The 13,118-nt window shown below is 41.8% G+C and overlaps 1 protein-coding gene across 4 annotated transcripts in view; it reads right to left on the minus strand.

The window, feature by feature from the left end:
* VPS13A (vacuolar protein sorting 13 homolog A) overlaps positions 1 to 13,118 on the minus strand; it is a 2,146,181-nt gene that overhangs the window by 1,805,365 nt on the left and 327,698 nt on the right. For all 4 annotated transcript variants that reach the window (XM_086961343.1, XM_086961342.1, XM_086961345.1 and 1 more), the window contains exons 16-17: positions 2,167 to 2,261; positions 982 to 1,124 (exon numbers count right to left, since the gene is read on the minus strand). In XM_086961343.1, the coding sequence (XP_086817469.1) occupies positions 982 to 1,124; positions 2,167 to 2,261 (238 nt within the window). The remainder of the gene's footprint in view (positions 1 to 981; positions 1,125 to 2,166; positions 2,262 to 13,118) is intronic.

A 13,118-nucleotide genomic window follows, 5' to 3' on the forward strand; every position in this document is an offset into this window, starting at 1 on the left:
GTTGATATTCTGCCACTAGTAATCACTGTAGAGTGCTTAGCAGACATAATTTCTTTCTCACCAGTGAGAAATGGTGCGATGAATCCGAAAGGCCACTTCCTCAAGCTTCACCATAATAAATACAAAATATTCCTTCCCTAGTGCAGGTGGCCTACTTTTCAATGCACAGGGAAAAGCAGCATTTCAGGAAGGCATGAATCCCTATGCAGGCATATGCAAGAGCGGCTACACACACCTGCTGGACGATGCCTGGGTGGCATTTGGGATCCCATGCCACTATCAATAAGCACCCTTGGAAGCATACTGACGGCACCCCTGCATAAGTGATGCACAATCAAATAGTGTACCGAAGACACCTGTACCACAGCCCCCCACAACTGTAACACAGCACGAGCGCAAGTATAATAGTGCTCCATAATTTGCATGATCTATATTACAGAATACGCCATAAGAAGCCCTTTCTGCAATAAAGCGACCAGGAGACGCAAACACCGATGTTGTGTACAAGGGCACTTCCTATAACATACCCTAGGAAAAACACTATAACTAAGATTCCACTGTGTAACTACACACAATCTCCATCCATCTTACTGGGCTAGACACTCATCATAGCACACTGATCCATGTATACACATTTGTTCAATAAAAAATACCCACACACGAAAACTTTGACCTCTCCTCACACATCCAAACATTCAATCTGGAAATCCAATGAGTTAATGAGCCTTTGAGTCGAGTCTGCACCAACTGTTTCAAAATCTTTTAATCATGCTAAGGGCAATCAAAACTTTCACACTCTATACAGACAATATGGAGGTAAGCACAACGATGTTAGAGGGACATTCAGTTGCAGCAGATTTTTGCAAAGTAGTCTATAATTAAAATGCAACTAGGGAGTTGCAGTTTAAACTCAAACCTCTGATAGTTTGTGCCATGACCACATTAAAGCTATATTATTTGATTAACAAAGAACCTGCTTACTTAATAGCTTGTGCTCCTGGTCGCTGTGACAATATGGTGCTCAAATCAATTATCGCACAGTTGATCAATTTGGGTGTGTCCTTTTTTTCACTGAGCGATATGGACATGCTCAGCAATTGTACTGCAAGCTTCACAGCTTCATACTATGTGAAATAAAAAAAAGAAAAGGAATATATGAAAGACATACTTCATGTAGCTGCTTTCAAGAACACTGCAGTCCAGGCTCTAGGAATATATTTTAGATCCACAAATAAACTCAAAACATTAGAAATGGAAAAGGCATCAAGTGTATTCTAAAGCACCTAATAAAGGTCCTGCACATTCTGATCAACCAAGAATTATAAAAGACAAAACATATTAACCGAAACATACAGTGGGACAGATGTGATTACTAAAAATGGCTTTTGCGTAAGTACGAATGAATCTGCAATAGTCACAGTTTCTCACGAGTACTCCAGGAATCCTTTCCTAGATTCCGAAAAATCTGAAATGTATTACATGTATGGCAAGAGGCTAAAGAAGTACTTTAAAAACAAAAAAAAAGGATAGGGCACAGGGGGAGACAGGGAGAGTCACTATACTGTAGACGGGGTGACTGAACTTATAGATTCATCATAAACAGTCTAGCGTCCTTTTTCAAGAAGGCATGGGGTGAAAATACTTATTTATTTAAGCAATCAACTAATGATGTTATTAGACATTTTAAGAACAACAAACAGATCTTTGATGGAGGCAACTGTTTGTGTCTGGACTCAAAAACAAGAAAATAAGTACAACTGAGTTGGTTAAAATATAATCAATAATCAAGTGCACTTCACTATTCTAAAATTCCACCTATTTCCAATTCCGTGACTCAGGATATGGAATTGAGTATTGTGAATAATTTTTTATGCACAATAATGACACATAGATGCACTAAAATTAGTTAACGAGAAAGTTGGTGGTTCCTTTAACGCTTGCTGTACAATTGTCTAATAGATGATTCGCACTTCTTTTCAGATTTCTTGGGTGCTACAAAATTGTGGTAAATACAAGAAAATAGAAGGAATATAGAAAGTTGCTGAAGGTTGTTAATTAAGATCACTTGGAATATTCAGAGTAAAGATATCTGATACAAACCACCTCATGATGTTAGCTGTGTAAATACTGTCTTACTATGTTATTTAGTATAACTACATCACTCACCGATTTCGGCAAAGTTGGATCAACAGCTGTTGAACTGTACCCAATTGCTGCACAGAGTTTAGCCTTTTCTTCTGGAGTCATCATTTCCTCAAGGCCTGCCAAAAATATGTTTATCTGATTAAAATGAAAAAGATTCCAGAGAATAAAAAGTACTTTCATTTCAATGGAATCCTGCTTACAATTTCTAGCATTGATGCGCAACTACCTTACTATTTACAATCTATCCCCAGGACCAACAGGTGATTGTTCAAAACTCTTTGTTTAACTATGCATCTGGTGAATAAGTTACTTACCTTTGGCAATGCCTTATCTGATAGAGACCAGATCTGGCTGCAGATTCCTTCCCTTTGAATTATCCCCATGTGCCAAAACTGGAATCGGAAACATTAGTAGTAGCTCTGTGTGTCGGTAGAGGGAGTAAAGCGACTCTGTAACTACATCGTCCACCGGATGTAACGTCAACAGAGTCCATTTAAGCTCTCCATCAGAGGCGGAGACATCAGTGTCTTCTGCGACTACTTTCCGCATAAAATTCGGAGCCACGTATAGAAACTGCTATGGAAGCAGTGTGACCAAAAAGAATGTTCTTTTTGAAAAAATGTAATATAAATTATTATTTTATTGTAATCAATGATAGGCATGAGAGTGCATAGAAGGAATCTGGAAGTAAAGGAGATTTGGTTAGCAGAGCAGGGAGGATGGATGGGTTGGTATGGAATCTGCAACTAGTTCTGGTCTGATAGAGATGTCTAGTCGCAGATTCCTTACATTTTAATGAGATATCCAAGCAATACCATCCCGGAGGCGGGTCTTCAAACTGATTCCAAGAAAGATCCCCAACTAGGCTATCCGGTCTGCATAAGAAAAAGAGAGACCGGCTGCCAGGAAGGGAGATGAGGAATAGACATCCCACCAGAAACATCGTGGAGAACCCAGCACGGAACCGAATCCACAACCATGCACAAACATGAGAAAGGACACCATGGCCGAAGAACAAGACGAGTTGGAAAGAACACTCCACAAAAAGATAATTCTATAATACCCCCTAGAGCCAAGCCAAGAGAACAGGATGGAGGGCCAATAACAATAGCTAAAACAAGCTAAAAATAGCTGGCTCAGAGTCAAAACTGAGCCATAGAAGTAAGCAGTGCAGAGAGCACCAATCAATAGTGCAAGATGCATAGCGAACAACATCAACTATCGTGGCCATAGATCACGCGTAGTCAGAGGAAACACCTAGAGACGGAAGGAAGCTCTATTGGATTATGCAATGCAGAAACATCAGCTGGGGAGGGGGGCTCACAGATTGCAATGCAACAAACAAGCAGAGGTCCCCCAGGACACGAGGAAAAGGGCAAGAACGCCAGCAAAAACACACTCCACCCAATAAGAGAGGCAGGAGAACATGACTTACAATAGAGATACCTAGTAAAAGAAGATATAGATATATGGGTATAGATCTATCAGCTCCAATCCTGTTTCACAGCATACAAGAAACAGGCACCAACACGCTGAGTGAGAGTACTATATTTTATTCACAGAAGACTCCTGGTGAGTTTCGGTGGTAAGACCACCTTGCTCACATAGCAGGGTGCCATTAGGAGTTAGCATATATTGTCATGGTAACCATGTGCTCGACATGGATATAAAATAAATACTTTGAAAACCATTGTTTGTTACTAACACAAAACAATGATTAAAATGCATCAAATTAAATTAAATGAAATCACATTTGATTATTTCAAGTGCAATGGATACATTTACAACATGGTACGCAAAGGGGCGCAAAGTATACATCATTTCAGTGTTAAAATAACTAATGAATCTTGAATTGCTCACTAAAAGTCAGCCTTCTTACAATATATTTACAAGTATATGTTTGTTAGCTTGGTGTGAGAAACAGAAAGAACAAAAGATTAATCCCAAGTTGGCAATTGCAGGCTAGTTCACTTTTCTTCACACCTACAAGCTGCTAATCCCAAAATCTTGCACTTTAGTTAATAATTTCTCATGCCATGTATATACACTCATTAAGTTAGATAAGAGGTCCCCCAGCTAGTTATAGCTGTTTTGTCTTATTCATTGCATTCCATCTCTTTCAAAAATGAAATATCTTAGTATCATGAACAATATGTGCTTCAGCAATGAGTAGGCATAATGTCTAAATCCAAGTTTGCACAAAGGCATACCTAAAAATCAATCAAATTTAAATTAATTCAACCATAACACTGTACCACAAAATTAAACTCAAAGGCACGCTTTTCATGGTTACTAATGAACGTTAAGGATATTCATAGTTGCACATATCGGTCTTCATCCAAATTTAGTCCATGCAGAATTTTACTACCCAAAATTAATATGCAACGTGATTCCAGTCTCCTGAGCTGTAGTTCCCAATTTCCTCCTCTGGGATTCTTCGGGATTGCGTCTATAACAGAATAGACCAATTCACTGGCATTGCCCCAGTGATGCTCATGAATGTGCCTAGCAATGGGTTAGCTCTTGTCATCATTGGCTATGGCCGGAAGGTGTTGTAGTATTCTCACATGTACCATGTGAATGGTGCTCCCTACATACAATTTCAGACATGAACAATGTAGCACATAGACCACATACTCACTTCTACAATTTAACGCCCCACGTATAGTTATAGGGGTATTTCGTAGGTTTGTCCTAATTACCTTGGTATTACACCCATGGCAACAGGGTTTACATCCGTGACATTTTTGGAAACCTCAACAGCCTCTAAGCCAATCCACTCCTGTATTGTTTTGCGGGCAATTTTGCACTAATTCATTGCGCATTGATTTTGCTAGTCTGAATGACATTAAAGGAATTTGGGGGATTCTGTGGCTGATGACTGGATCACCTTTAATAAGTTTCCAATGTCTGAGTAGAATGCTTCTTAGTCTCAGGTGATAAATAGAGTAGCCTGCGATTAAACAAATCTGGCTGGTGTCTCCTGCTTATAACTTCTTTTCGTGAGTGCTAAACAGTAACTCGTCTCTTTTTTGCATTCACCTTCTCTTTAGCTGTACGTAGAACAGCTTCACTATACCCTCTCATCCGGAGCCCTTAATTTAGATCCTGCAGTACTCCCTTTAAGTGACAGCCCCCAGCGCCTAGAGACCCTAACGGGTGATTGTGCGCTTTACAAATGTGGATTATTATTATTAATGTTATTATTTATTATTTCCTTATTACTGCAATTTTGCTTCATACAAAGATTTTCTGCATAAGGAATACTGGACCAGATGTATCAAGCATATTTTGCTTTCACAAATGTTTGTAAACGCAAAACATGCTTTCCAGATGTAGCAAAACATATTTTGCGATTCGGTAACCTGTTACGATGGGTTTGTGCTTAGCTATTATGAAGGGGTATGTTTAGGGCGTCCCTTCCAAATAGCGAATCCTAAGGGAATGTATGAATGTTTTGTGACCGTGAATGCGGTCACAAAACATTCTCATTTTACCACCTACTTCAAGTAGATTGTAACCCATTCACAAAAGGGAGGGGGTCCCAAGGAACCCCTTATGAATGTTTGTAAGAGCATTTTTTAAGAAGACGGACCACTGCCTCCTCTTAAAAAATGAAAAGAAAGCTTTTCATTTTCCTTTCTGTAAAGCATCTTGTTTTTCTTTAACCCCTTCCATGCTCCTGTCGGCTGTTGGCCGTCGCGAGCACTATCTCCATGGTGCTGCCAACGGCCTACGCAGCCCCGCACACTCAGTGGAACGCCCGCACTGCGGCAAAATATTTGCCGTGGTAAACGGGTTCAGGAAAGAAAATGGGCTGCTTTACAAAAAAAACAAAAAACAATTGCTTTATTTAAAAGCAATCACAGACATTGTGATCTGCTGATCTCAGCAGGCCACTATCCCTGTGATTTTTGCGATTCCTAATCAGTCATAAATTGCAACATGCCTCAAGAATATTCATGAGGTAGGTCATTTGAGACCCATTAGGAATCGCAGAAAGTGTTCAAAACACTTTCATATATGCTGTTTTGCAATTTCCTAATTGCGAATCGCAATGATTCACAATTAGAAAATCGCAAAACGGTTTATTGATATATCTGGCCCACTGTTTTTGTATCTGGTCGGGTGAAAGTTACCTGATGTAGGTTTTCTAAATGTCTTTGTATGTATTTTATTGTGCTTCACATACACCATTAGATCTAAAAAGTGTACCTCCTCCTTACTTACGGTGTTCATGAACAAGAGGTTCAGATCATTGGTATTAAGTTTCTCTGGAAATGATCTTGGGATTCGAATGATCCCAACCATAAAATAAACAGGTCATAGATATATCTAGTCCATAGGACAATATTCTCAGACTACTAATTTGCATACTCAACCACGAGCATCTGCTCCTCCCACCAGCCCATATGCAAATTTGCACAGCTGGGGGTGCAGCAGGTACCAATGGCTGTCCTCCTGATCTGTCTATATATCTGTTGTTCAAAAAGAAAGTTACTGTTGAGACACCACTCCGTTATTTCAATGAGCATTAGAGAGCGTTGGTGATGATGTATAGGTCTAGGGTTGAGATAGTGTTTAAGAGCTCCGATACGTTCAGAATACCTGATGCTCGAATACAGTGCCATGGCATCCATCGCCATAAAGATATAGGAGTCATCCTACATGATACTGTATATCCTATGGAGAAAGTCGCCTGTGTCCCTTATAAAGGTCGCTAAATTCCGTACATGGTCTTGGAGGAAATGATCTATGTATCTAGAGGTATTCTCAAATAGTCCCCATATAGCAGAGATTATAGGTCTCCCTGGTGGATTCTGGGCATTTTGTGGAAGTTCGGGATAAGGCAAAAATGGGGGTAACCAGATGTTCTACTCTTACATATCGGAATTCCTCCTTTGATATTAGACCAAGACCTCTCCATTTGTATTAGTTGCAATGAAATTTCTCTTTTGATTCTTTTAGATTCACTGGGCTTGCTTTGCAGTAACATTCTTTGTCTTGAAGTTGCTTTTGGGGCTCACTTGTATACATATCAAGGGGCCATACGACTACATTACTGCCTTTGTCTGACCATCTTACTACTACATCTTTCCTATCTTTCACTTATTTGATAAAATGGGAGTAACTGCGTGTTAAATTGGAATCAGTACGTCTAAAATCATGCCTAGATTCAATAGCAATATAGATATATATTTATATTCACTGAAAAACCATAGGTTTCAGTCACGTTATAGTTAGGAATTAGCATTTAAAAATCCTTGCAAATTCACTGAAAAAACCATAGGTTTCACACATATTATAGTTAGCTGGAGATTTCACTCATACAAAACCATTGAAATTCCCCCGTTATAGTTATTTCAGCTAACTATAACTCTCGCGCCCGCAATGCACTGCTGATGACTTCACATACTACATCACTGATGACATGGTCAGTGACATCACTGATGACATCATCCTTGTGACAGAGTGGCAGACCTCCTCTCAGCGAAATATAACCTTTGATACACACATTCAAAAGTAGAAACTAACATTTTCAAAAAAATGGAGACACCAATTCCAGTTACAACCTATTCAGTAATTCCAACATCTACATACACATCTACTCATTTACCAACAGTTATATATAGTCACTCATACATGTACTTACTCATCGTATGTACTCAAACACCTATACATCCTGTTACACACCAACACTCATCCATAGAGTTACTTACACACATACTCGCATATGCAAATAAACTATCAAACATCCATTTACTTGCATATACAGCCATACACACACCACTACACTTACTTCTACAGAAACTTACACATACTTCCTCTCTTAAACATTCACTTATAAAAACACATACTTATTTATACAGGAAGTCTTCCAAACTCTCACTCTCACATATACTCACTTATATACATCAATACGCACATATACTAGTTTAAAACATATGTAGTTACTCATAAAGACACATCTGAGACAGTTATTCACTCACTAACACACCCATACACACACTCATCCACCCATACAGTCCTGCACACATGCTGTCTTCAAAACACATACAAACAGTGAGTCACTCATTCATGCATCTATATGCTAAGTAATATCCCCCACCGAACCATACAGACACTCATACTGATACTCAAAAAACTAACTAATAACCCATATAGACACTCATGTAGCTACTCACCAACCCATGCAGCCTCTTATAGACAAAGTGAGACACTGATACAGATATTTACATATTTAAAAATTACTTGCTAATACATGTATTCGCTAAGAAACACTTAATAAGTCAGTTACGCAAACATTTTTACAAAAAAAACATCCATTCAGACACCTATTTACCCATTTATTCTTCCATCGACCTTTAGATATACACATATAAAAATATTTATTTTTCATGAAGACACACATTCACTGGATGATGTCATTTGAGTTGTCATCAGTGATGTCATGAGTGATGTAGCTGAACTAACTATAACGGGGGAATTTCAATGGTTTTGTATGAGTGAAATCTCCAGCTAACTATAACATGTGTGAAACCTATGGTTTTTTCAGTGAATTTGCAAGGTTTTTTAAATGCTAATTCCTAACTATAACGTGGCTGAAACCTATAGTTTTTTCAGTGAATTTCTAAGGTTTTTTAAATGCTAATTCCTAACTATAACGTGGCTGAAACCTATGATTTTTTCAGTGAATTTCAAAGGTTTTGTAAATGATAATTTTTAAATGTATTAATTGTTATTTTTTTTATACTGATTTACTACATTATTTTAAATTATTTATTTGTAGATATTTTATTTTTTAAATTACATTACATATTTTTTATATATATTGAAAAATAAATATTTTTAGAAATATTGGAATTGTAATATATATATATATATATATATATATATATATATATATATATATATATATTTTTTTTTTTTACATTTATATATATTTTATATAGCAGGCAATGATATCCTATGGAAGTAAATTCAAGTTACTGTAACTACAATTAGAATTACTTTTCAGGATCAGAAGTGGGCTGAAAGATGCAGCACTGAGGTCTCTCCTGATAACAGGTGAGTAAATCGGAATTCGTAGTTTGGCTGATTTTAGAGGAATTTTTTCAAGTTCCAAAACTCCACCCTTAGAAGAATTTCCAAGTGAAACCAGTCAATGTTAGACTATGGAAGGAAATTCAAGTTACTGTAAGTATGGTTACAATTACTTTTCAGGATCAGTAGTGGGCTGAAAGATGCCGTACTGACGTCTCTTGTGATAACAGGTGAGTAAATCGGAATTCGTAGTTCGGCTGATTTTACAGGAATATTTTGTTCAATAGTGAAGGAAGGGGGCGAGGCCTGAGGTAACGTGTGCAAACACACCCTGTGGCGCGTTTTACATTGGGGAATTAATTCCTCTTCAATCCTAAGGTCCCCTGTGAGCCAACTAGCCCACAAGGTACCTCCAGTATATACCAGGGGGCTGCGTTGCAGAGACGTGTAAAGAGGCCACACCCCTTTTTTACACCTCTCTGCAATGCATCCCCCTGGCGCTTTTTCAGAGGGGGAACTAATTCCCCTTGCATACTGGGAGCCCCTGGGGGGCAACTAGCCCACCATGAACCTCCAGTATGTGCCAGGGGGCTGCGTTGCAGAGAGGTTTAATGAGGCCACGCCCCTTTTTACACCTCTTTGCAACGCAGCCCCCAGGCGCTTTTTCAGACAGGGAACTAATTCCCCTTGCATACTGGGGGTCCCTAGGGGCCAACTAGCCCACCAGCAACGTCCAGTATGCACCAGGGGGCTCAGTTGCAGAGAGGTGTAAAAAGGGGCGTGGCCTCTTTACACGTCTCTGCAAGGGAGAACCCTGGTCCATACTGGAGGCTCCTGGTGGGCTAGTTGGCCCCCAGGGACCCCAGTATGCAAGGGGAATTACCTCCCCCTCTGCAAACACGCTAGGGGGCGCGTTTGCAGAGACGTGCAGGGAGCGGGCGTGGCCTCTTCCCGATCCTGTTTTTTTTTTTTTTTTTTTTTTACTTTTAAGAAGGGGGGCTGTGTAGCCCCCCCTTTTTCTTTTTTTGGGCCCTGGGGACCCGATCCCCCAGGGCCTGCCCCCAATTTTTAGTTTTTTTATTTTTAAATCGGGAAGGGGGACGCGTGGCCCCCCTCCCCTGGCCAATTCCAGCCCCGGGGACCCCATCCCCCGGGGCATGGCCATTTTTATTTTATAAACTTTTTGTGGAGGGGGCCCCCTCCTATGCCCCCCCTTAAGGCCCCGGGGACCCCATCCCCCGGGGCCGGTCTTTTTTTTATATTTATTGCTTTTTTTGGGAAGGGTGCCGCGTGGCCACCCTCCCGGGCCACTTTTGGCCCGGGGACCCCATCCCCCGGGGCCTGGCCTTCCTCGTTGGGGCTCCCCTCATCCTGCGGGAGCAGGCATTGCTTTTCTGCATGGGGAGCAGCTAACATGCTGCTCCCCATACAGAAAAGCAATCCGCTTTGGTTTTTGAAAGAGAGAGCAGGTTTCCTGCTCTCTCTTTCAAAAATCAAAGCAGTTTGCTGTGGTAGGGTGGGAGCCGCGAGGCTCCCGCCCTACCACAGCAAACAGCAGTGTCCCAGGGGTGGGCACCCCGGGACACTGCAACACTGCAGGAGCCAGCCCTCAGGGGTGGTGGTCCCCAGGGCCATCGAGGGCTCCAGGAGGGGGGCCACGTGGCCCCCCTCCCAACATCTACATGGTGGTCCCCGGGGCAGGGGGGTCCCATACGGACCCCCCAATTTTGCATATTAGTGCCTCGGGAGGTGGCGGTCCCCGTGGCTGCGGGGGGCCGTGAGCCTCCCCACATACTTACTAACAAAGCCCCGAGGGGTAGCCCCCATCACTAATGTCTTTGCCCCGGGGGGTGGCGGTCCCCGGGGCTGCGGGGGGGCCATGAGCCCTCCCGCATACTTCCTAACAAAGCCCCGGGGAGTGGCAGTCCCCGGGGCTCGGGGGAGCCTTAGAGGCCCCCCCCATCATTAATGTCTTTGCCCCGGGGGTGTGCCCCCCTGTGGTAAATAATATTACCGGACGATTTTTCCATACATTAAATAACAATTAGGATAGCTCAATCAAATGAGAGGCAGAGTCCGTGGTATCTGAGTCATACGGGCTTTAATGAAATGCCTCGAGGCATGGGACATCGGGTTCCATCACCACTAAGGTTCAGGAAGGGACATTCAACGTTTTATTAACATCACACATTATATATAGTAAAACAGTATAATTGAAATGAATACAGTAGGCGTAACAAGTGAAAAGTAAAAGATAAGAAAACATGTGCGTAACAGGAGGCGTGTAAAAGGGCGTACATGTAGGCGTGTACCGAATACGTCACAAGAAGTGTCATAAGTGGGTGGATACATAGTGAATTCCTGCAGGGTCAGCAGAAACCTTTGTTACAGATGCGCGCGCAACTGGGCATGACGTGATATAGACGTGTAACTGGGGAAAGCTGGGGGCTTGACTTTAGCTCTAGTAGAAGAGTCTTGGTGTCTGGGATGTCAGAATGACCTGTACCTATAACATATCTGGTATCTCATGTTTGGAGGATGTATCGTCTGAAGTAAAAGGTCTCTCGGGCAGAGGCCGTTCAATACTGAATGCTGGTGCATGCATACGTGTCTTGGTGTAATGCGAGGAGCTATAGGCCTACCATGGTAACGGGTTCTGTAAATCACTTGCAAGGAGGACAGGAAGCTGGGCCCTTTGCTTTGCAGCCGGGAATATGTTTACCTATTTCACTAGACTGGAATGTGTTTTCGAGGAGGCTGAGCAGATAACTGTAGGCAAAATACTGTCTTGGCAGGCAGGCCAAGCTGAGCCGGGCACCGCTTCGCTGGGCAGGAAGTAAGGCAGAGGTCAGGGATGCATACCTAAACTGCAGCTTTCAGAGGCAGAAAAGACTTGGAGCCTCAATTAAGGGCCTGGCTCGACGGAGCCAGAGAAACGTGGAAAATGTGTGCTTCGCGTTATGTAAAAGTGTACCATGTAAAGACGTTGGCACCATAGGCCTAAAAGCTAAATTAACGTGGTTTTCTGGGTGGACTGAATAACTGACATGTTAACGTTGGACGCAAATGCATATGCGTCTTTGTGGCATGCACGGAAAAGGAATTACACGACATACATGGAACATGGGTGCATGGACGGGGTGCGAGTGGGGGACACATTAGCTACCTGAAAATTTCTATTACCTCATTCCCTCCTTGGCCCCTACTTCACCCTTTAGGATATGTCTATCCTCATGAGACCATCTATCTGTTCATATAACATCATTTGTTCATCTTTTTTCATTCGGGAACGGGAACGTGAACTTGGACAGGGAATACAAGCTGTGGCGCACAAGCCGCAAATCGCTGGCCCACATTGCAGACAGAGACAACAACTGAATACTATGAGCAGTATTATTCCTAGGAATGACAGTACTTTCCATCCCCAGGCGGATATCACACTCCAGAGCCAACCGGACCATGTCCAGGTGCCTGGATTCTGGTGTATCAGGTGAGCTATCTCATGAAGCCTTGTAATCGCTTTATATACTGACGGCGCGTTATTTGGAATGAAAATGCAACAACTGGATCCGATGACTCTACAAGCCCCGCCCCTATCGGCCAGGATGACGTCAAGGACAAGGCGATTTTGAAGAACAACGAGCCTCATAGCAGACTGCTCTTCGGTCAAGTTACCTAAAGCAGAAGTAGTTTCATTCACTACTGCTTCCAAAGTTCTGGTTAATTTGCGTATCAGTTTACTATTTTGGACAGGACCTACAAAGAAAAAGAATCCTTTATTGAAATCTGTATATTGCTCCCATGTTGTTTCGGTCTGGTCGACAATCGGGGTCTTGATCTCCCTTCTATGTCTCACATGTACAAGGTGTGGATTTCGGTGATAATCAGGTGGGGCTAGGAAAACAGGTGGCAATAGGAACGCGATATAA

This window comes from Lissotriton vulgaris, chromosome 3_1, assembly GCF_964263255.1.
Source record: "Lissotriton vulgaris chromosome 3_1, aLisVul1.2, whole genome shotgun sequence".
Taxonomy (NCBI): Eukaryota; Metazoa; Chordata; class Amphibia; order Caudata; family Salamandridae; genus Lissotriton; species Lissotriton vulgaris.